The sequence below is a fragment of the Podarcis gaigeae genome (genome assembly GCF_964106915.1).
Source record: "Podarcis gaigeae genome assembly, chromosome: 11".
Taxonomy (NCBI): Eukaryota; Metazoa; Chordata; class Lepidosauria; order Squamata; family Lacertidae; genus Podarcis; species Podarcis gaigeae.
In genome coordinates, this window is record NC_139687.1 from 33270353 (window position 1) to 33296246 (window position 25894).

General features: G+C 41.5%; 1 protein-coding gene and 1 long non-coding RNA gene across 10 annotated transcripts in view; both read right to left on the reverse strand.

Annotated features, from left to right (window-relative positions):
- Positions 1-25894, reverse strand: part of LOC310827398 — a 793036-nt gene that overhangs the window by 62437 nt on the left and 704705 nt on the right. The gene's annotated exons all lie outside the window — the stretch shown is intronic.
- XRCC4 (X-ray repair cross complementing 4) overlaps positions 1-25894 on the reverse strand; it is a 109380-nt gene that overhangs the window by 47543 nt on the left and 35943 nt on the right. For all 9 annotated transcript variants that reach the window (XR_014556291.1, XR_014556292.1, XM_083703330.1 and 6 more), the window contains 3 exons: positions 18029-18195; positions 15087-15239; positions 12961-13064 (listed from right to left, as the gene is read on the reverse strand). Coding sequence is in view for 7 of the 9 variants with exons in the window: in XM_083703330.1 (XP_083559456.1) it covers positions 12961-13064; positions 15087-15239; positions 18029-18195 (424 nt within the window). In the remaining 2 variants the exon portion in view is untranslated. The remainder of the gene's footprint in view (positions 1-12960; positions 13065-15086; positions 15240-18028; positions 18196-25894) is intronic.

The window sequence follows — 25894 nt, forward strand, 5'->3', positions numbered from 1 at the left end:
GTGGTACTCCCTTGCAGTTGAGGTTAGATAGGCTCCCTGTTGAACTTCTGGCACTGAATGCACACAAAAAAATCCACCAGGCTTTTAAACTGAATGCTGATTTTATAGCTTCAACTCATTTTTGCAGTATTGCATCTTCTGTCTGTAGCTTAGAGATGGTTGTGATTAAGTGGTATACAAATGGTTGAAATAAATAAAAGGGGGGAAATATAAGAAGGGAGAGAAATTGCCTATAATTAGCACTTGGACAGAAGATGGAGGACCGTAGACAGGTTAAAGTCTTCCCCATTTTGGTAAGATGTATTCCAAGTTAAATTGTGGTAGATTAGCATCTATACATATAATTAGCATATCCATTTTCTCTTTCCTGCTGGTGCCTAAGTGCCCACCTGTACATCCTTTCATCTGCTATGCAGATTTAAGGCTGGATGCATGACCAGAAAACCCTCAAAGCTGGGAGGGAGATTTTCCCCAACCAACTTCACAGGGAAAGGACCAACAAATTTCACCTCCATGTATACAGTGATATAAAAGTATTATTATGTAAAGGTAGCTTCCTCCAAAAGGAGACTTACTCGCCTCCCTTCCATTGGAGAAGAGAACTCTTGGATGCAGCAAACTGGTGCTTAGTTATAGTGATTTTTTATTCATTAAAGCAGGTGTGAGAGACCTATGGATGTCCAGATGTTGCTAGATGCTAGACAGGTTCCTCAGCCCTAGTTCAGTGCTTTATGGGGAAAACATGCTTTTAAAACCAATAATATTAACAACTGTGACATAAGCTGTCATATTGTCAAAATGAAACACTTAAGATATAAAATGAACCCCTCTCCCTTCATCAAGAGAAAAAACCATGATGAGAACTTTCAAAAACTTTTTGGCTACAAAAAAATGAGGCTGTTTCACAGTACAATGAAAGCTTTATAATAGTGCTTTAAAACCTCTGTGACATACACTGGAGGTAAAAGATCCATTACAAAGCTGCTGAAAGCTGAGGAATTATAATTTTGTTATCTGAAACTTCTAGCCCACAAGTTGATTCTCTCCCCCCCCCCATGTTATTTTCTTTAAAATGGTTAGCATAACTAGCAGTGACTACAATGATAGTAGAAGCATTTTCTTGAGGCCATGTTTTGACAAACCAAAAGCTGTTGAATGATAAGATGTTCATTAATATAATGCCCAAAATTAAACATTCCCACCCACCATAAATTTCTAACTTATAAAGTTCATGTTTTCAATGCAGCTTTGCCAACTTTATGTTGCAATCTGTCCAGTGGGTAGATTTTTTATTATAATTATTTATAACCCAACTTTTTCCCTGACAGAACTCAAGGCAACTTACAGATAAGAGTAAAAATGCTAAAAACATAGAAAACGCAATCATTAAAAACAATTAAAAGTTGATAGAATTAAAACTATATACATATATGAAATCTATTAAAACAATACCAATAACTTCAATAAAAATAGCACAGAAGCAGCCCTTTCATTAAAAGCAATCAGTTCCCAAAAGCCTGCTGGGACAAGAAAGTCTGTCAGTACAAGGAAGGAACCAGTCTAGCTTCTCCAGGGAGTTCCAAAATTTCAGAGCAGCCACTGAGAATGCCCTCTTCTGCATCCATATGAGGGTGGAGGGACCAGGATATGGCCGCCTCCAAAGATCTCAAAGCCTGGGCAGGTTCCTATGAGAGAATACCCTCATCCAGTCCATTACTGATACCAGTGTAGAATCAAAATGGCTTCCTTTGATTTTGGTGGAAAGGAGAAATAGAGCTGGTGCCACAGAACCCCAAAAATATGGACGATCTTTCCCAGTGGTTTCAGGTAAATATTAAAAAGCAAGGCAGAACCCTGAGGGACCCGTAGACCAATGACCAAGGTGCACGACCTTCAGGGTTTGCCCCTCCAGGAAGGAACAAAGCCACTGTAAAACACTGTCTCCAAGTCCTATCCCAGCAAGGCGGCTCAGAAGGATACTATGGTTGATGGTATTGAAAGCCACCAAGATGACGCAGAAGCAACAGTGACACGCTCCTTCCGTTCAATTCCATCAATTTAAACACAATGTCAAATGCAGTTTAAAGCAATGTACAATCACAGAAATAAGGTGGGTTCTAAAATATACAACTCTCTCTCTTCTCCTTTATCATTTGCATCTAATTATTCACTAGCATTTCTTTTTTATTTGTATTACTGTAAAGGCCTGTAGGAGTATACTTTCTGAAGATGTTATTTTTGGATTAATATAGGAATAGGAATTTTAGCTATTAACAAAATTTTGAAACTTTAAAACAACATAACTGAGTTTCAGTTTTACCAGTTTCTGACAAGATTAAGAACATGTATCTACACATCTGAGAGATTCCTTGTTTTATTTAACAGTCTGCATATTTACCAAGGTTAAGAAATGCTTCCTCTATGCAGAGGAATTTGCTAGCTTACAAACATTAATTTCTACGCACTCTTTAATCTCTTGCCTGTGTCCCTCAAGGAAAGTCCCACTGGTTTCCAAAGCACATGTCATTCTATGCTTTCCCGGTCATCATATTTGAAATAATAAATCTTTTTCAGGCCTGAGAGAAAGCCCAACTGAGCTGTCTGACTAGAGGGTCAAATGTCAGCCGTTAGGAGGTCATGCCCTGATGCAACTCAGGATTCTCATTCAAGAAGCTGATCACTGCTTTGCTGCTAGCTTACACTGCTGCCTATTAAGGCTCATTTCAGGGCTCATATTTCAATCTCACCTAGAAAGAAAATAAGTGCGTCCCAGTGATTTACTCTTTCATTGACTTTTTACTACCAGGACACCTGTTATTTTCTCCAAACTTGCTTTTACTCATAATAACAGAGCTATGTTGATCTTGCTACCCAAGGATACCAAAAGACAATTTAACAAACACCACTCTAAAAGGAACCATGTTCCAATACTCTTAAATAAAATAGACCACCAACTTAACACCAAAGCAATTAGACTTTGCATCTTCTCTCAGAACTGAATATTAAAACTTATTTGAAAGATCACATTAAAGGCATATTGCCATTTCTGAAAGGTAGAGCATCTGCTTTGCATGTAGAAGGTCTCAAGTTCAGTCCCCAGCATCTCAAAGCAGGACTGGGAATGTCTCTTGCCTGAAGAGCTGCTGCCAGTCAGTACCAAGCTAGCTGGACCAACCAACTGACATGAAATAAAGGAGCTTCCCATGCTCCAGATTTCTGTCTACTGGCTTTTGCCTCTCTGTGTGTTTAGATATACACACACATGCACAGACTTGTGGAATATACTTTACACATCTATACCACCAACACTTATTCCATAATAAATTGGCCAAAGGTACCCCAATATTATTCCAGCTCCTCAACAATATCTAGTGGTACTTTTAAAAACAATTTTTCATTGGTTTTTAAACAAATACAATAACCATTAAACACATCCAGCAGTACATCAAATGGTGTTTTATCTTTTGTTTCTATACATACACTTATACATCAACATTCAAGTATATTATTTAATGTATCCTCTCCAATGAGAATATTGAGCAGTTGGTATAACAAGGTGTCAGGGAACTGCCATCGGAGGGACAGGTGGTGGACAGGCTCCAGGAGAATAGGAGAGAATCTGCAGCAGAGGAAGGAACCAGCAGGGGGAGTGCAGGAGTCACAGCGGAGGGGAGGCTCTGGGATACTTCTAGTGAGAATAGCGAAGAGGTAACAAGAACCCCATTAGGAACTCCCACCCTTCGCCGGAAACTGTCACGCAGAGAGTCACGAAGGCGCATGTCCGTCAAACAGCTTTTATGTTGGCGTAAATTCCGTAGACGCCCACTGTCAGATTCTACCAGCGACTGACGGAGTCATGCTTTGGGGGCTCCGTTAGTGCCTCGGTTTGGATGACCAGCCAAACCCCAGAGGGATCAAGCTTTTACGCACAAGCAGCTCACTATCCCATCACAGCAATCTGACAGTCTTTGAAAGCAGCTTGTGCAAGCAGAGGGCATCATGAGCGAACCAGCCGGAACCGGAGGAGCTGGAGCAGGTCCAAGCCTGGAAGAAAGGTACAGGGCGTTGGAGGTCCAGCTGGCGCTGCAAACGGCGAGGCTCGAGGAGAGGAGGGCTCAAGATGCGGATAAAGGGAAAACCACCCCACTTGCCAGATGGGTGCCTGGATTGGTGCAGAAATTTGGGGGGGGATCCCAGGAACTATCAAGCCTTTAGGACAGAGATGCAATATGCTCTCAATCTACTGTTTGATGACTTCCCCGATGAGAACTCTAGAGTGGCGTACGTGATTGGCCATCTAGAGGGAGGGGCGAAGGACTGGGTTCGGCCCCTGATGGCAGCCAATAATGAAATCTTAAAGGACACTATGAAGTTTTTTCGCGCCATGGACTTGATGTTTTCCAGCGAGATCGAGCAGGGGGTGGTGCGCAGACAGTTAATGGCGTGTAAACAGGGGAGCCGGTCTGTACGTGAGTACTGGACTGAGTTCACCATGCTGATTCATAGACTAGGGTGGGACCTTGCTAGTGAACCTATTCAAATGCTGTTTGAAGAAGGTCTCTCTCCGGCAGTGAAAGATGAACTTTCCCGGGCGCCTAGGGCGGAGTCTATGGATCAGCTGACTAAATCAGCGCTGTCCATAGGAGCATGCCAGGAGGCTAGAGCTATGGAAAAGCGGGAAGGAAAGGGGGAACGTTGGAAGGACTTCCGCATTCCAGAGATTCCGGAGCAGCCTTTCCCGCCAGCAGAGCCGATGGAACTTGGAACAGCGCGCGCGCGCGCAGTTTCAAACACCAGTGAAGGGCGGAAGAAGGAGGGAAAGAGCGGCAAGAGATGCTATCTCTGCCAACAGCCAGGTCACTTTGCCAGAGTCTGTCCGCAAAGGAAGGAATGGCAAGGGATGGCGGGAACTGTTGGGGGGAAGGAGGAAGAAGAAATCACGGAGCAAGTAAAAGCCAACGCCTGGTTGCCAACATCAGGGCACAGCAGCCAGGCCAGGGAGTAGTGAATGTGCCCACGCCGGAACCTCCAAGACCAGCGCTTGTGATAGAGGTGTTGCTGGAACTGGCAAACGGACACCCACTGAAGATAAAAGCGCTATTGGATTCAGGTAGCTCATGTAATTTCATGAGTAAGGAGTTTGCAGCTGAACACCAGATACAGACTATCCCATTGAGTAAGCCTTTGCAGGTTACCACGATTGATGGGAGGGAGCTGTTGGGAGGAGAAGTGAACCAACAAACTGTACCAATGATAATGAGGGTGGCAAGACACACAGAACTGATAGCGTTTAACGTAGCCACCTTGGGAGGAGCTCCTATTATCTTGGGAATGAGCTGGCTGGCACTACACGATCCGCTAGTAGGCTGGCATCAGAGAGTGGTTTCCTTTGGATCAGCACATTGCCTAGAACACTGCAAGGAGGGAGAGGCTCAGGCAGGGGCCAGGGCCACTCTAGCAGGGATGGAAGTGATAGACAAGGGGAGGGTGCCACCACAATACGCTGACTTGATTGACGTATTCAGCGAAAAAGAAGCAGATAAACTGCCCCCGCACAGACCCTTTGACTGTCAAATTAACTTACTCCCAGGAGCACAATTGCCAGTGGGCAAGCTGTATGCAATGTCAGACAGTGAGATGCAGGAGTTAAGGGAGTTCATTGACAAGAACCTCAAGCGAGGTTTCATCAGAGAGTCACGAGCGGTGGGGGGCAGCCCAGTGTTCTTTGTGGACAAAAAAAACACGGGCAGGCCCAGGCTTGTATGTGATTTCAGGGCCCTAAATGCAGTGTCAGAACCAGTGACTTTCCCTATGCCTAGAATTGATGACATTCTAACACAGGTGAGAAAAGGGAAAATTTTTACCAAGCTGGACCTTAGGGGGGCATATAACTTGATACGTGTGAGAAAGGGGGATGAGTGGAAGACCACTATGTTCACCCCCTTGGGGGCTTTTGAGTACCGGGTTATGCCTTTCGGATTACAAGCGGGCTCCGCCTGCTTTCAATCATTCATGAATCACGTCCTGGGGCCACTGCTCTACAAGAACTGCGTAGCGTTCTTAGATGACGTCCTGGTGTACTCAGAGAATGAGGAGCAGCATGTGCGAGATGTAAGAGAGGTACTGAGCAAGCTGCGAGAAAACCGGCTGTGGGTGAAACTGGAGAAGTGTCAGTTTCATACCAGGGAGGTGGAATTCCTGGGGTACCTGTTGTCTGACAAGGGATTGGCCATGGATCCCAGCAAGGTTCAAGCGGTACTGGAATGGAAAACACCAAAGACCAAGAAGGACGTGCAAAGGTTCCTGGGCTTCGGAAACTTCTATAGGAAGTTCATCAAAAACTTTGCCCATTTAACAGCGCCCATCACGGATTGTCTTAGTAGCAAAAAGAAATTTGTTTGGACGGAAGAAGCGCAGCGGGCGTTCGAACGTTTAAAGCAGGCGTTTGCGTCGGAAGAGCAACTTTTGCACGTGGATCTACAACAACCAATGAGAGTGGAGACTGACGCGTCAGACCGAGCGGTGGGGGCCGTTCTTCTCCAGCCGGGAAAAGATACGTCTGAATGGAGACCGTGTGCATTCTTCTCGCGGAAGTTGAACAAATCCGAGAGGAACTACACAGTATACGACCGAGAACTGCTCGCCATTCATGAAGCATTCCGGAAATGGCGGCACTTGCTGATTGGGGCGCAGCACAAGGTTCAAGTCCGAACTGACCACAAAAATCTGGAATACTGGAGAACAGCCCGAGTGCTGAACCAGAGACAAGTGCGATGGGCCCAGGAGTTCTCCAAATTCCACTTTGAGATTCGTTACGTGCCCGGCTCCGAGAACGTGAGGGCGGACGCTCTTTCCAGGAAACCTGAGTACTTAGAGGGGGAGGGAGCGCCTGAGGCAAGGCATGTAATCCCTGAAGACCGCTGGGTGTGTGGGGCGGCATTGGTGGGGCAGAGGGAACTGATAGAGGGTACTGAGAACGATGAATACGCCCAAGAGAAACTCAGAGAGCTCAGGAGGACAGAGGAGAACACAGGGGGGTTTGAAGAAAAGAACGGGGCATTGTATTACAAAGGGGCACTGTACATACCCGATGGGGAACTGAGGGGCAGAGTACTCAAGCAGTTGCATGACAGCCCCACAGCGGGACATTTTGGACAGCACAAAACCATGTGGTTGGTTACCAGGGAGTTTTGGTGGCCCAAGGTGAGGGAGGACGTACGGGAATATGTCAGGGGTTGCGACAGGTGCCAGCGAGCAAAAGGAGAGAGGGTGGCGCCAGCGGGGCTATTACAACCCTTACCCAAGCCAGAAAGGCCATGGGAGGCAGTATCCATAGATTTTATGACGGACCTGCCAAAATCCAAAGGCAAAACAGCTGTCATGGTGGTGGTAGATCTATTAACCAAGATGTGTCATTTTACAGCTTGTTCACATGCGGTCACAGCGGAGGAAACCGCCAAGTTGTTTGTAGAACATATTTTTAGGTTGCATGGCGCCCCCTTGAGGGTTTTGAGCGACAGAGGGAAACAATTTACTTCCAGGTTCTGGAGGAAACTTATGAGCTTACTGCACGTAGAACTCAATTTCTCAACTGCCCGGCACCCAGAAACAAATGGGCAAGCGGAAAGGGCAAACGGGATTTTACAACAATACCTGAGGTGTTATGTAAAAGACAGAGAAAATGATTGGGTGGATAAGTTACCTCTAGCAGAATTTGCCTACAACAACGCGGAGAACGTGTCCACAGGGATGAGTCCCTTTCTGGCAAATTATGGGTGTCACCCCCGGGCATTCCCAGGAGAGGGAGGGGAGAGGTGGAGCGTGCCGGCGGCGGAATATTTTTTTGAAGAGATGGAAGCGATCCACCGTCAGCTTCAACTTAACTTAGAGAAAGCCAAGGAAGAATATAAGAAGCAAGCAGACAGAAATAGGAGGGAAGGTGAAACTATAAGGGTGGGAGACCGGGTGTGGTTATCCACCCAAGGACTACCGTTCAAGGGCGGGAGTAAGAAATTGAGACCCAAAAGATTGGGACCCTTTGAGGTCATACAGCAGGTCAACCCAGTAGCATTCAAACTCAGGCTGCCCAGTCACATGAAATTACACCCAGTATTTCACAGGTCATTACTGTCGCCGTACCGAGAGGGACGTGAGTGGGGGGAGCGTGAGAGAGAGGCCACCCAAACGCCCGTGATAGAAGAGAGAGTGCGCGACATGAACGTGGCAGGAATCATTGATTCCAGGTGGAAGGGGAATCAGGTGGAATATCTGGTAGAATGGGAGGGGGAAGTAGAGTCGGAAAACACTTGGGTACCAGCAGAGGTAGTCAATGACGAGGTCTTAATAGAAACATTTCATCAGCGTTTCCCAAGAAAACCGCAACCCGTGGCACGATTTAGAAGGGAACACTTTGGGACCACCGATGAGGAAGGAGAGTTTGAAGGGTTCCCAGAGTCAGGGGTGGGTGAGGAAGCCGACTCCGACGAAGAAGAGGAAGACGGGGAGAGAGACGGTACGCCGTGGCTAGAAGTGTTTGAATCCTCGGATGACGAGGAGAGTTCCTTCAGGGGCTTTCCGCCCTCACCGCCAGTGGGAGAGAAGGCGGGAGGGGGTGAAGGGGGCCCTGGGGGGGAGGTGGATGTCAGGGAACTGCCATCGGAGGGACAGGTGGTGGACAGGCTCCAGGAGAATAGGAGAGAATCTGCAGCAGAGGAAGGAACCAGCAGGGGGAGTGCAGGATTCACAGCGGAGGGGAGGCTCTGGGATACTTCTAGTGAGAATAGCGAAGAGGTAACAAGAACCCCATTAGGAACTCCCACCCTTCGCCGGAAACTGTCACGCAGAGAGTCACGAAGGCGCATGTCCGTCAAACAGCTTTTATGTTGGCGTAAATTCCGTAGACGCCCACTGTCAGATTCTACCAGCGACTGACGGAGTCATGCTTTGGGGGCTCCGTTAGTGCCTCGGTTTGGATGACCAGCCAAACCCCAGAGGGATCAAGCTTTTACGCACAAGCAGCTCACTATCCCATCACACAAGGTCTTGATTTTGGCCGTTCACATAGTTAAAGGGGCCTATGTGTCTTGGAAGGTATATTATTTGTTATGTCTTTAATTGCCTTTCAGTGTCTGGCGAGATGCTCAGACATTGCTGTATCCCAGATATTATTCTCCCATATATTCATGGGTATTTCAATCTGGTTCTTTCATCACTGAGCTATCACTAATCGTGCTGCAGTCAGTAAGATGCTGCCTACTAGATCTCTATGGAACAGGGTGGAATCTACGTCTATGTCCAGAGATAGTAGGGCTAAGGCAGGATTTAGAGAAAGGGGCTGGCCTGTAATTGCAGATATAATGGAGAATACTCTATTCCAAAAGTTTTTAAGATGGGGGCATTCCCACCAAACCTGAATAAAGCTTTCCACAGCCCTTCCAACATAAAGGAGAAGGGAGGGGTTAATTTTTGCCAACTTGACTGTTGTCTAGTGCCATTGGGAAAGGCTTGAGAAAGGCTTTCTGTTGCAGTGTTGCAGTTTTCTTCCCTGTTCCTGCCTATCATCACTGGCTGCTGCTGGTGATGGAGGGAAATGCAGTCTATCATAACAGCAGGAGGCAGGTTCTGTTAGATATTGTGAAGGAGGTAACTAGATGCACAACTATTATTTGCAATGGCAGCTGAATGTTTAGTGTAGTGTCTAATTTGGACTCTAGAGCCATGCAATACTGGTAATTCTCTTTTCATTCCTAGAATGCCACTACTCATTCTTAAGACAGGGATAGCCAACATGGTACCCTCCAGATGTTGCTAAACTACAACTCCCATAATTCCTACTAATTGGCCATGAGGCTGATGGGAGCTGGTGGGCCTCTGGTGGGCACTTTGTTAGCTACCCTTGATTTAAGGGCACAGAATTATCAGCTAAAATCAGAATACTCTAACAGCTAACTTCATTTAAACCCAGCAGTGGTGCTTTTATTCTTCTGCACAATAGATTGTTCCAGATGACGTTGTCCAACAAATAAGCAGTGTGCTAGTGCAGTGAGAAGCTTGTACAATGGCTTACACATAGTAAATTTAGATTTTAAAATGAAGAAATCAACCAACCAAGTCAAAACTACCTGTGAATAAGCACCGGATATTAGCCAAGTAATGAATAGAGTGCTTTTAGTAGTAATTTGTACCAAACAGCAACACTTAAATGTTATGAGAAAGAATGACAAAAAGTAGGATAAACTACTCTTTGCGGATCAGAGATCCGAGGAGCATTTTGCTGAAAGACAGCTGTAACAGCCCAGTCTGAGTAGCAACGTAAGTAAACAAAATAAAACTGCTTCCCAGAGTGGCTATGCTTTGCCAAAGAAAGCAGTCAGGTAAGAGCTATAAACAGCTAAGAGACCTGTAAACATTACACTCTAATTTGTTTTGAACACAGGAGAAAGTAAAATGATTTACAAAGATTCTTCCAATTCATGCTATGCACACATTGTGTCTGTTTCAAATCTACTTAAGACCGAACGTCAGAGGACTGACATTGCCTCAACATTATTTATAGGTTTAAAAATTAATGCAAGAGCAATTTCCTATGTAAAGTGCTAGGAAGTCTTTATTTCTTTTCTTGAAAAGGCTACTATGTTCTGGCTAATTTTATTCAGCATAAGCTTTTGGTTTATCGCGAGAGATATTGTAGTGTCAGTATATGGACATTTAGGAAGGTGGCAATAAAGATCTTTTTCTCTCCTACAAATAATGAAGTTCTTTAGGATTTACCGTTATAAAAGTTTCCTTTCTTCACTTCAGTCTTGTGCAAAAGAAATCATATACTCCCTGAAGGACTGCTCAAGTAAGACATATTCTTCCAAATTCTATCTTTATTTTTGTTTAATGTGTAATTGTTCAGTAGTTGTAACAGTAACAAACAAGCAACCATAACATAAAAAACTAGAATGGTTTAAATTTCAAGAAAGGTACCTTTATTAGTTTGTGGTAGTGAAAAAAGAGTCTTATGGTAAAGACTAACAAATTTGTTAAGGGATAAGCTTTCATGGACCACAGTCTACTTCATCAGATGACATATACGCTGCACACAGGCACACTCTTAGGGAAATAGTGTCTCTGTAATATCAGCCACTGCCACCTCCTCCCAAATTTCCTTGACTATGGGATTTCTTCCAAGTAGGGAAATCTCTGGTCTCTTCAGCATGTGGCCCTCAGAACATTGCTCAGAAGGGCCCTTGGGCTTAAGGTGGCCCTTGGGCTTAAAATGTTTCTCCACCCCTGCTGTAATCTAACAACACAACTTCTGCTGGATTATTTCCATTTTATTGGAGAAATTCCCATTGGTTTCAACACATTTGGCTTCTGTAAAATATATTGATGACCTGGAAGTTAAGGGGTTCAAACCATTTGGAATATAGAATTAGACATTTCCCCCATCTTTTTTGGTAAATTACAATCATTAAACATCCTCTACCTATTGCTATTTAAATCACATTAGGGCTGGAAACCTAATATGAAATAACAGCACCCCAAATGCTAATTTAATTGATGAAATTATTTCTAATGTAGAAATAAAGAAACCCTTCACTTCAAGTACTGCATACTTTTGTTTCAATATTTCCCACTGTTACAAAGCTGAATACAGAGCTCATTGTGTGTGCTATTCTACTATGTCAATCCACCCCCTAAACCCAATTTATACAATAAGCCCCAAAGGCTGCTACTAATAGCAGCCTATGTTGACAGGTTCAATTTTTTGAGAGGAGGAGGGAATTGATATGGTTCCACAAGAGTGAGCTGTCTTTCAAATGTCTTTTATTTTGCAATATCCATCTGCAGAAAGGTTTTGGAATTAACAGCTTTGGTCTCCTACATTTCTGTCCATCATGTGAATCTATAGATAATGAACAGGCTATTCCACATTTGCCACGAGAAACAAATGTGCAGAGCAAAGATAGAGCAATATGGAAACCTGAACTTAATTTATTTTAAGAACGGCAACGTTCAGAATACTCTTAATTTATTTTAAGAACAGCAATATCCCAAACGTTCTGCTACTTTAGAACCTGGTTATATATTTTAACTTAATAAAGGAGGGATAAAAATATTATTCATATTGCTTCCAGCCTGCCTAGTCTTACAAAGCCCTTGCACTAAGTTTTACAAATCTATAACACCATATTGAAAGTGTGTCTGTCATGCTATGCAGATGCAGGAGAAAGTGTCCTGGGGAGAGCTTTTCATCATGAAGATGAAAGAGAGCTCCCAGGCCTTTTGGAATGAGACTTACTGGAACTCAGCATAAAGACAGATGCTTCTTTTTTAATGGCAATTATTACAATACTCTGGCACAGCATTAAATCCATTTCTGATCATTTTCATCTCTTAGAAATTAATCAATGCCGCCTCCCCCTCCACGCCCCCCCTTTATATAAAAATTTATTTTTTCAGTACCTTCCAGATTGGTGTGGATTCAGTGTCCACTAACAGGGAGGGAAAAGTTTTTGTTTTTTAACTTAAGAATAATTTCAGAAGTCCATCATTAGAAGCGTCATGACAAGTATTGTAGCATTCACGTCATAGGAGCACTTCGATAAAATAGCATATGCGGATCAGACCTCAAAATCCCAGAGGCATGTACAAATCTTAGTGAAATAAGGACTGGAGACAGGACCGGCTCAATACATTTTGCTGCTTGAAGCAAAACAGAAAATGTTGCATCCTGCCACTGCCCCCTCCACCACTGCTCCCTCCTCCTCGTTTGGCGCTGCCTGAAGTGACTGGAGGCAGCCCAGGAAAGGCCCAATATACTGAAGGCAGCAAGGGAAAAAATGGAGAGGAACAGGTGGCAGCAGCAGCAAAGTAGTCTGCCCGACAGCTTGGCCTTCATCATAAAATATTCCTGTAAAATAAAAGGGATGCCTGTGATATCTCTGGTATAAACAATTTGGTCTACCTCACCTGCTGCTGATGTGGAGGGCTGTGTTGAATTTTCACTTTCATCATCAGTGCTGCCATCATAATCTTCTGTTTCAACTTTACTTTCAGATGTAGACACGGTGTCCCTGTAAAAACACAAAGGCATTTCCTTCTCATGCCTTTAAAATACATTTTAAACAAATAGATACCACATCATCATCTGCATATGTAGTGCAGAAGAACAGGTATTTGTTTGAATTGCATTAATTGGATAGGAAATCTAAATAGAGACCATTATTTGTGGTGTGACACCCCTTTTACTTTGATTCAGCTTTGTCATGGCCAATGTCTAGTGCAATAAAGATATCCGGACTGTTTTGGATAATGAAAGTTTTAGATAAATCTGACCAAACTCAGGTTCCCTAACCATTTTTCTTTGAAAAAAACCATTATTGTGATTCATCAGTTTAGAAAACATTTATGGTGGTTACATATTTTTTAAATTATGTTCCTTTCCAAAAGTATAATAAATGAAGTAAGTGTGGTGAAGATTTCACAAAAGTCCTTTAAGTTGCCAGTTTTCAACATTTTCATAATTGGGACTGACCTTAGTCTTAACCTCCAATGAAACCCATTTCCTCCCCGTATATATGTTTTTAGTCATTCTCTGCTGTCTTTCTCATTCTCTCCTTTCCTTTTCCTTTTCTCCTTTTCCTAACTCTCCCCACTTTCTCTCTGTGTTTCTCTGTTAAAAAAACAAATCCTTAAAAGATGGTGCTGCTGCTGGTGTGACCCACTTTAGGTCAGGGCACCACCCAGCTTTGGTTCCTGACCCAGCCACTGACGCTCAGTGTAACTATCATCTGTCTAAAGGCCACTTCACATACGATAGTTATAGCAGATTCTCATTAAAAAGTTTAGTACGTAATGTGTGATGTTGCTAAAAAAAAAGAGAAAAACAAGGACAGAAAGGAAAGGTAAAATGAATTCTAAGACTGGTTGACCTGATCCACACCTCCTTGACTAATTCTAGGAATTTCAATATGAACCTATTTGATCTTCACCTTGCGGATTAAATCACAGATTGGAAACTAAGCTTCCAGATTTTGCTCTCCTCTAAATTTTTCAGTGAATTTCTCCGTTCAAAAAAGTACCATCAAATGCATTATTTTAGGATAAAATACATCAAAATACATTGAAGTGTACTGTGAGAAAAAATATATTTAGAAATTTGGATTCCGTGAGGAAATACATACAAACATATTTAGGATCTTTGTGCTTTAAAAACAATACAGATAAATATCAAGATGAGATGAAATGAATGTGTTATGAATGAACAGATGGAAAAGTACAAAGAGAAGAAATATACTGATTTGTCCATCCCTAGTTACAACATGATTTCTTCTCCCCTCCCTTATGAAGTCATAGTAAGGTCCTGAACACATTTCCAGGAAAATACTATGCATAATAGTAAAAACAAGGTACATGCAAAATTTGCAATGTGTACCTGTTTCTGTTGCATTGTGTGAAACAAGCCAGAGTAATAGGGTATTTTATTTTATACTTAAAATTGTACAAGCCTGATGTTTTCAAGGTTATCTGCCATTAGAGATGATGATACAGCTTCAAATCCTACAAATACATTCTTCTACAGTCCCAATTAGCTTCCTCAGTGGAAACAAAGCCCCACTCTTAGTGGGGAAAATAGCCACCAATAGCTCCTTTCGTCAAGTTCAGATTATTATTAACAAGCTCTAATACTTTACTGCATTTAAATGGAATAAACTTTTGCTAACCCTGATCAATCTCTGTTCTAGCTAAGTCTTAGCCATTCCATCATCACAAATATTTTCAAGGAAAGCCCAGTCTGCATATCAGGTATCTCATTAGCTAACACTTTTATCCTTCTTTTAAAGCCAGGATTAAGAAAAGACGGGCAGGCATGCCTGTGATATACAAAATGTTTGACAGTTTCAAATGAAGATTCAGATTTACTACTTTGCTTCTAGATGGCATTAATGAGACTGAATTGCAGAACTGCTAAAGGTGCCTGCACTTCAGAGCTCAACAAAGTGATTTTTGCTGTAAGATCATTCTGCTAAAGCTTAGATGAGTCAACCAAACTGAACCACATTTATTTTAAGCACAAAGAAAGTAATAAAGAGTACCTTGCTTGTGTTGTTTCCAAGACAGCTTCTTCAGCTTCTTTCAAACTTTTCTGTAAGTTTCTTATCTTAGCTTTCTTTTCATTGAGGACCAAGATAAATCTTTTATAAAGTTCCATCTCTAGTTCTTCTTTAGCTTCAACACATTTTTGTAATCTTAAAAACAAAATGTACATTTCCGTACAGTCAGCTTTATACATTTCAACACTTCCCCCCAAAACTTAGTGAGAATATGCAAGAACATATGTTTAAAAGAGGCATTATCCTTATTAAATCTCCAACAAGAAGTAGTGTTAGACAGTCCTTTTCTATACAAACGTAGTGGAGTCTAAAATATTCTAAATATGATTTTCTGTTGTATAAGTCTTAGATCCATTGATACCACTGCTTACAGAAGTTAAGACACTATCCCACTATCTAGGTAGTATAGGTAGTCTGACTGTACGGAAAAACTAAAAAAATTCAGAAGAAAATATTATTTTGAATTATATACCTATCATATGGAAGTTGACAACTGGACAACAAAAATGAACTCTATGTGCCCTAACTATGGCCAAAAGACTAGAACTGATGAATTGGAGGGGGGGGGACACAATGTTCCCTTTAACCAATGGATTGAAGACATTACAGCATTTACAACATATGAACAGATTGCTTATAGATACAGACTTTGTTTGGATAAACATACTGCTGTTTGGAATGAGTTTATACAGAGTATAGCAGGTTATTAATAATCATATATGTATTATCACAGATAAGCTTTAAAAACTTTAAAATATTAATAAAAATACAAATGTACATTTCATGTTTATGATAAAGAGTAAGGGAGGTCTCTAAATTGTCTAAGATGCCAACATCAAAAGCATGAGGCATGACAGCAGCCTTCCAAGTTTACCCAAGTGGAGAAACCAGCTCCTAAAATGCAATGTGTTGCCATACTATTGGGTGATATTCAGTGTTACTCTGAGCAGGCCAACTGATTTCACCCAGTGTCTATAAATTTTAAATTCAGTTTTTTTGTGCATATTAAACCATAAAGACCCAACATATTAAGCTTATGTTTCAGAATGTATTTGGCTCTTTAGGTCACTAGCCCAGTTTAAAATATTAGCAAATATAGATTGTACCGCTTTACAGATTAAATTCCATAATGGGAAAATAATCTTATGAACTATTAACACAGTCTGCCTTGATGTGTTCAACAGCTGATAAATAATTCATCTAATTTAAATGCAAATGCAAAAGGCTGTGTATTATTAGCATGTAGATCAGCTCAATAACTCTTAAAAGAAAGATGATATGTACTAATCAACTATAAATCAAACCTGAAACTCTTTAGCAGGGGTGGGGAAATTGAACAGAAACGGTAAAATGTTAAGATTAACAGTAAAAGGAGAATCCTTACACATTTCATTGGGGAAGACAAATTTTAAAAAAATGTTTCAGAAAATAAAGACAAAGTGATGATTGGAGTTTTTTCCTATTCTGTAGCAGCAAGGTTCAAAAAGTTTAATCTTGCTTACACATCAGCCATAGGACCTTATCATTTGCAAAAAATACGTCTACAACTGCTTTCAGTAAGAAACAAAATCCATACAAATTTCTGAATTATAGCTATCTGGAGGATAAACCAAAGCTCAGCAGATGGAAGTATGCTTTTATTATTGCTAAAAGCAACAGATTTAAATTAACACCAGCAGATTCCTGGTTTAGCACGGAGTAGTGGCATGCAAGGATTATGAAAGTCACAAAAACCAGAAGAACAAGCTCCACCATCTTAGAAGGTGACCAAAAACTTGTTGCATCTAGTATAAGAAGGGACATTTTACATTTTACAAAATTTAAGTTTGCAAGTGTTACTTTCATCCTTTGTTGCCTTATGTCCTCATTTTATTTGTATTGCTCTCCTTTTTGTTCTCGATTACATTCCAGTCTGGCTTCAGACTTCCACATGGCCCTGAAGCTGGCTTGGTCACCCTTGTTGATGATTAATTGGGAGGGAGATGGGGGCAGTGCAACACTGCACTCTCTCCTCGATCTCTCAAAACTGTTAACCACAGTAGCCTTCCGGAGTGTCTCAGGGGGTTGGGGGCCACTGAACCAGGCAGAGGGCCTTCTTGGAAGTGGCGCCTGCCCTGTGGAATGCCCTCCCAGCAGATGTCAAGGCAATAAACAACTATTTTACTTTTAAAAGACAACTGAAGGTGGCCCTGTTTAGGGAAGTTTTTAATGTCTGACGCTGTATTGTTTTTAATATTTGGTTGGGAGCCACCCAGAGATGGGCGGGGTATAAATAATAAATTATCATCATCATCATCATCATCATCATCATTATATAGTTTCCTTCATTATCAGGAGATTCAGAGTGAAGTATCATCCACATGCAGATGACACCAGCTCTATCTGTACCATCTGAATCAGGAGAGGCAGTTGAGCTATTAGGCCAGTGGTTGGATGCAGTGATAAGATGAAAAATGGGCCAATAAACTGAAGTTGGAAATGACCTCAGGAGTCATCTAATCCAACCCTCTGAAATGCAGGAATCTCAACTAACACATCCATGACATATGGTCATCCAACCACTGCTTTAAAAACTCCAGGAAAGGAGACTCCACCGTACAACCTCGCGAGGGAGTCTGTTCCACCATCGAACAGCTCTTACTGTGACAAAAATTCTTCCCGATGTTTAGTCGGAATCTCCTTTCTTGTAATTTGAAGACATTGGTTTGGGTCCTACCCTCTGGAACAGGAGAAAACAAGATTGCTCCATCTTCCAGTTGACAGCCCTTAAGATATTTTAAGATGGTTATTATTTTAAGACCTTTTATAATCAAAATAGCCATTATCCATTCTTACTTTAGAAGCACAGATTATTGTGGCTATTTCATTGATATTAGAATAAAAATCAAACCAAGAATATCCCATGCAGTTTATTTTCAACTTACTGCTCTTGCACATCATCCAGATCACTTTGAAGTCTTTCATTCTCTTTTTGCAGATGCTCATTTTTTGAATGTAGCCCTTTTATGCAGTCTAGGCAATAGCTAATCAGCTCACTAATGACTTCAGCTGGACCTGAGACTTTCTGTAAGATCAGTGATCCAAGTCTAAACTAGGACAAAAAGAAACAATGAATTACTTAGCTAGATAACGTCAGGATACCCATTTTCAATCAGGCACCTTCAGTGGTCACTCTACAAATGCTTTCCTATTACAAATGACAACAGCAAGACGATAGAGCTTGTATACTGGTGAAAGCTTTTCCTTCCTAGGACTTGCTCTGAAAGGTCTCTACCGATATTTGAAAATAGACATTAGAGCAGGGATTAGTTTCATTTCAACTGTAAATGGAACGCCAATAAAACACAGATTGTGTGCTGCCTTCTGAAATAGAAGTGCCATAAAATATAGGACTTTATTGCCTCTGCATAGGATAAAGCTATACCTCTCAAATCTGTCTTTGCCGGCATAGTGGTCTAATACAAGCCACAAGAAATTGCATGTGCATTCAGATCTTACTAACTGATAAAGTCATTGGGAAACTCAGAATTTATTAATAAACCAATTTATCAATCCAAAAAGCTTGGGACAGTAGGCATTGAATTTTTTACATTTTATCAAGAGTTAAGGTAATCCACTAGTGAAGATGACAATGAGGCCAAACTTAGATTCACAAAATGTTTAGGGGCATGCATAATCCTGCGCACCCCCAGAAAAAAAGCACTGCCTTTAGCTAATTTAAGTTCCTACGTAACTTTTTCTGTCATGGGTATTTGCCACAGCATCCACGACTGGGCCTAACGATCAGGGGTCCATTTACCCTTACCCTTTAACTGTACCAATAATTTAACCGTACCAATAATAAGCAAAAGTGAAGTCAGGTTGCACAAGAGTAGTGAGCATGGCATGGCAGTGAGAAGGGAGAAACACTGAAAGGCTGGTGGGGATAGGGGAAACTGGCAGTTTTAAACAATGTTAAGAGGTTTGAGTAAAGTACTGTGGAATATTTGAGAGCTCTCATGAGGCAACTGAGGAATGGAAGAGGGAGTAGTTTGAGTACAGTGAGAAGGGAGAGAGATGAAGGTTTTTGTACTTTTAAAGTTATTGTTGATACCATATTGTTTTTGTTGACCCTCTTCCACTTACAGAGCTAGTTTACTGTTTTTCTTTGAAATAAATATTCAAAAACATTTCATAGAATCATAGAATCATAGAGTTGGAAGAGACCACAAGGGCCATCGAGTCCAACCCTCTGCCAAGCAGGAAACCCCATCAGAGCACTCCTGACATATGGTTGTCAAGCCTCTGCTTAAAGACCTCCAAAGAAGGAGACTGTACCACACTACTTGGCAGCAAACCTACTGATGCCTCAATTAATGTAATTATATTGGTATCTATTTTTATTTTTGAAATTTACCAGTAGCTGCTGCATTTCCCACCCCAGGCTTATACTTGAGTCAATAAGTTTTCCCAGTTTTTAGTGGTAAAATTAGGTGCCTCGAGTATATACGGTAAGTTCTTAAACTGAGGTACCACTGTACAACATGTAGGTGGTTCACAAATTTCTTTTTTTCTGATGTCCCAACTCCTCTTTTCCCTTCCCCAGTTAATATTTTTCCCCAAGACAAATTTCACTAATTTCTGCACATTGCTGAAATCTCTACAGATCAATTTATATCTTCCTACTGCCTCCAGCTGTTTTCAGCTATCTGATTTTGTACCATGTGCAAATGTAATTGCTTTGTTTCTCACTTCTCTTTTCAGTGTACTAACAAGACATTTAACAAGAACCCAACACCAGGATTTTGGTGGTCCAGTATATATATTCCACTGACATTTCTAAGTGGATCCGCTGGGGAAATGGTGTCTCAATCTGAAGTCCCCCACTTTTTTTTAATAATACCCATTACATAACAAAGACACAGAGCAAAGCAAGCAAGAGCAGAATCCTATATTCATGTCTAATAAGAAGAAAACGTTATTGAATTCAATTAGGCTTACTCATATGGAAGCAGCTATAGGATTATAGTCTAACTGGGCATGCACCAATATAGCTTGTTTGGAATTGCCTCTTTACCTGGATTTCTAAAATCCTGTATCTTTTGCCTAGCCAATCAATGACTTCAATGAGCACTGATGCTCTTCAGGCGAAACTGGTATCAAGTTTCTTTTGATAACATTTACCTTTTCCAAATACTAACTTTTCCAATTACTACAATTGCAAAGATATTTGGTTGAGAGAATTCAGCAAATTATAAATCAGTCTTACACCACAGGGTGTTGGGTTTTGTAGGTTCTTTCTTTTGCTTTGATGTTGGTTTGTTCAGAGTGAGCAATTGTATTATACAATATAAAATACTAGATCTCTATACCAAATTGTTTCCAGGCTCTATCCGCTGGATGACATAGGGAGGAAAAGAATGGAGCAAAACAGGAAAAAGAGGGTGGAGGGTACATTGGTTTTTTTATATAAAAACAACGTTTTTATTGGTTTTTAAACAAATACAAATAAAATAATCATTAAGCACTTATCCAGCCATACATCTAATGGTGTCTGTTTTATCCATTCTCTCTAGACATTCACTTACACATTCAACATTCAAACACATTACTTAATGTAACCTCTCCAATGAGAATAATGAGCGCTTGATATAACAAGGTCTTGATTTTGGGCACATTGTTCTGATCCATCACATTATCAAACCCTCATCTAAGGAAGCCCCCATTCCCAATAAGACTACCTTCCCACCAGTCCCCAAGAAGTCTTCTGTACCCTTAATAGCTTCACAGAGAGGATAACATTCTATGGAGTTTAGTTTCTGCCATAATTAAGATACCAGGAAGAGGAAGACCTACCTGCAATATTCTGCCTTCTACATAAATTACAGTACACAGAGACAAGAAACCAGCACCAACCACCCCAACTAGATCCTTTCCTATTCAGCAGCGTATTCTATATAGTTTTCTTCATAATGAGCCAACCGTTGCTTTTATTTATGCGGGAAACCTCAGCTACTCTTCGCTGGGGATGTCAGAATTTGAAGGAAAAAGGGGAACGGGAGCGGAATTTGTTGAAGTTCACTTATTTGTGAGGGGGGTGTAGACCAGCAACAGCCAGTGGCAGGGCTGCATGTGCCAGGACAGGGCACGTCTGGGAGCCGTTTGGGTTAGAAGCAGCAGCAGTGTCCCACAGGTGGATTCACACTTCCAGGACATGTCCATTGCCACCCCGGAGCTTCCCTGATCTCGCCACGGTCTTGCTCCTCCCATCCTACACCACTGGAAGAAGAAAAGGGGATTCATGTTTGTGGCGTTTGCGCGTTCGTTTGAAAATGTCTGTATAGGGGGAGAGAAAGAGTTAATAGGCAGACCAATAGAAAAGCCAGAGGCGGAGCCTACCTGTTTATAAAAGGGCTTAGCCTGAGGTTGGTTTTAGTTAGTTGGTTGGGAAAAGGCAGGTGGGAAAGCAGTTGGCAGACAGTTGGAAATAGACACACAGTTAGTGCAGTTGGTTCATGTGTGAGGGGAGATAGAAGAGTTAGAGACAGGATAAAATAAGACTAAAAAGGTAAAGAGTAACAACTTTTTGAATGCAGTTAAAGTTTATTTGTGTTTGCAATAAACTACACTCTTCTTTGTTAACTTAAGAACCTGACTGAGACTAAGTGATTTACCGGGGAGGATCTGGTTGGTGGCAGCGGATTAGTGGTGTACGGGTCAATAGTCCATGAGACGACTGGGGGCTCCGTACGAACGCCACAATGCTCTATTCCTCCGCCCCCCCCAAAAAAATGAGCTGCTGCTGCTGTATAGTGCAGAGAAAACCATTTCATAACATTCTTTATAAAAAATTAGGGAAATATATCAGAAATGTTTTGGTACATAATCCTGCCTCAACAAGGCCTTTTTTTTAATCCCAATATATTTATACCCTACTTTTGTATGTAAAATATTGAATGCAACTGATACATTTCAAATAACAAAATGCCACATCAATGCAACAAGTTATGAGGCGAGAAACTTAAACAATAAAAGCATTATATCGTGTTTTTAAAATCACTTTCCAAGTGTTCCTGTTTGAAATTGACACAATGAAAAACTTGTTTTCACAAAACATCCATCTGGAAAACATTATGCCATTTGATTTCCTAAGTTAATCAGTCAGTGGTCCTGATACGTGTTTTTTTAAGCTGTGCCATCACCATCTCCAGGGATAATGTTAAACAGCAACCATGTCATTGCTGGGTGCGGCAAAGAACCCGTGTTATTACGCAACACACTTACAAAAAATAGAAATATAAAAGCTAAACTAGCCTTTAGTCTGAAAATTCTGGAAAGAAAGTAAAAAAGTCTAAAAACTTCGGTTACAGTATTCTAGGTGTCGCTTCAGCAAAAGCTGAGCTGGGTTATAAGGGGTTTGTTTTAAGACAGATCATTGATGCTTGTATGGTTTCCTCATTTTCTCTTTCATAGAAAAGCTAGTCGGTTCACATTTAAGAAGGGGATATGTGTTCTGAACATGGGGCAGGTGGTGGTGGAAGTAAGTCTATCAGCAGCTGGACCTGCCTACTCCATGAATGGCCATCTGAACAGAGGCGGCATATGCACAGAATGGATTCATGTAGGCTTCCTAGAGCAATTGTTCAGAAATTGCAATGAATGCGCATGGAAAGGCTGGGCCATAATATCTCTCCCCACATAACCCCAGCATTTGTTCACCATCTCCCTCACACAAAGTTCTCTAGGCGGCTTACAATGAAAGCAGTGTAAATATATAATAAAACATAAAATCAAAACCAAACAGCTACAACAAAAACAGCGCACACAACATTCCCAATATTAGCAGAAGGCCTTCTCAGTAGTGGCGCCCGCCCTGTGGAACACCCTCCCATCAGATGTCAAGGAAATAAACAACTATCTGACTTTTAGAAGACATCTGAAGGCAGCCCTGTTTAGGAAAGTTTTTAATGTTTGATGTTTATCGTGTTTTTAATATTCTGTTGGGAGCCACCCCGGAGTGGCTGGGGAAACCCAGCCAGATAGGTGGGCTATAAATAATAATAATAATAATAATAATAATAATAATAATAATAATTACTACAGCAACCAAGAGGCTCAGACTTCAAAAGTGGCTTAAGAAGGTATAAAAAAAGTTTTATCCTGCTTGCTCAATGGCTGGGTGATATTTAGCAAATGGTACAGGAGCCCCAAGCCATGAGTACTGTGTGAGGATATAGGGGCATCTGCATGTGACATCTCCTTCTCCACCCCTGACCTTCCCTTATTGGCAGGAAGGTCTGTAGTGGGGTGGGGGGGAGAGAGAGAGAGCCCTGTGTAATCTGGGTTCCTGTTTGCAAGGTGCACTGCAACTGCATTCAGCCAAATCCCCTTATAATACTCCTTCAATCAACAGGAAGGTCAGCGATGGAGGAAGCAGGGCTGGCTGGCTGGCATGCACAACCCATGGACAGAATTGAAGCAGGGACGTAGGAAGGGGGGGGTTGCCCGGGGTGTCATCCCGGAGGGGGTGACAAAATGGCATACCGCAGGGGGGCATAACGCAGAGTGACGCAGTGGCTCAGGGCCCCACACTGCCCAAAACTGCAACGTGGGGCTTGCATCCACCAGGCGGACTCTGTGGGCAGCTCGCTGTGGTGTCCCCCTGGGTGGATTGCTGCAGCGCCCCCGCCCTGGGTGGAGCACGGATTGCTGCGGCACCCCCATGTGTGGATCACCCCGCCCCTGCTACTCCGGGTGCCAGAGCAGCTAGCTACACACTTGAATTGAAGAATACTCAAGTAGAATTTCAGAAGAAGCATCTGGCTTGTATGAGCAGACACAATGATGGGTCCAGATTTAAGTAGGAATTAAGCAGACAGATGAAGGCAAGGCAAGCTGGTGAGATACCAGCCCTGGGAGGGCAAGGGAAACCCTTTCCAACACACCTAACCATATGCCCAGAAATGGTGACTTTGGTTTGCTGCTAATTGCCTCAGCAAGATGCAAGAGGCAAGCTGTTAATGTTTATTATACTCGCATGGGAGTGTGTGCAAGCCTATCTCACACCCCTAAATTAGCCCCTTAGGTGAAGTGGAAGACTTGTGTTGAAGAATGAATAGACTGTCAGGCCAGCTAGCTTCCATATATCAGAATGGAAACACACCATTTTATCTTTTGCCTAAGGCAGCCTCAGGCAGTCAACCCTAGCCTTATAACAGGTGTAAACAACCCAGTTTTCACACAGGCCTCTCAAGGTTGCCAAATAATAAGCAGTCAATTAACAACATCAGACCATCAACCGTCACAACCAGAATGTGAGCTGCAGAGTTATATAAATATAGATTTGTGCTTGCTATCATGCTTGCAATATGCTGTCAAAGCACACAAAGTTGGCAAAAGTAATAATTAAGACTTCCAGCACTTTTAAGAAAAGCAACAGCACACCAACATATGATGTAGTAGCAGCTACATAAATAGGAGCATGTTAAAACTACATCTCAATTGGCCATATTTATAAAAAGGCAAAGCCAGACTGATTTTTTAAAAAGCCTTAATAAAACACAACTGAAACGTCTAGCATAATAAATGTCAGGTATGCAGAGAACATGTCTTGGGAACTACTTCCCTTTCAGGTGTTGACCTTTTCATTTGAGAAGTAATGGAAACTATATAAAGTACCTCTTAAACATACCACTGAAATTAATACGACAGTGGTGTGCAGTAATTTAAACCCAACTCCTTTTGAATATACAGTAATCAGAAAGTGAAAATCTCATTGTGGAGGCTTTTACATTTTTGTGTTTTGGTTCCTAGCGTGGAAAGTCAATGTATACCCCCGTGAATATGAATAAGCATGAGATAATGCCTAGACTGAGGCAAAATATACATGTTTCTAAATTAAGTACTACAAACAATTTTCCAGTATGAGTAATAACATTATGTTCATTTCAAATATCTATAGCCTGTTTTCTTGGTGCTTTATACTGGGCTCCTCCAGGAAGAAAGGCAGGATATAAAATGAATTATTAATGCTCATAATACTAATATTTTACAAAATCCTACTGAAGTTCCAAACTGCATCCAGCTAGAATTGTCTAGTAAATTATGTATAAATCGCCTATTAGCAAGTACAAACCTCTCTAAAGACTTTAGCCTTAAAGTATTAGCGTTCAGTATTATTAGTATTATTAATAACATTATTATTTAATTTTTTATCTGTTTTTATACTTTTTAATTTTTAAAAAATATTTTGACAAAGTAATAATTGTAAATAAATAATAATAAAAATGTGCACCCCACCACCGAGACCATTCCATTGTAACTATCCAACCTCCTAAAATTTCAACACCTCTTGCGATGGTTTGACCCCTGTCCATTTTAACAGTACAAATTATACAAACACCCTCCATATCTCCTCAGAATCATTTCTCCTGCATATTCCCTGTCTTACCTTAATGGCACATTCAGTATTATTTTAAGGCTTTTGAATCATCACTTTCTATATTAATATATTGGGAAGTTCATGTGTAAACATTTCAATAATCTATATGGTGGGAAGATTAGGAAAGATTCTGCTTTACTGATAGAGACTCCTTATCCTTGCAGAAAAATATTTCTGCAACCCCAAAAGCTAGCTGGCACCAAGGATTGCTGATGGACATTGCCCTCATACTGGTAGGAAATATCATGGTGAGTGGACAGTGAGAGGAAGTATCTACTGTTATAGTTTTACAGTTTCTAAAGCCTGTCATCAAATCTAAAGGCAAATATTTTCTATCGGTCAGTTTTGTGTGAGAAGGCTATTTCATAGG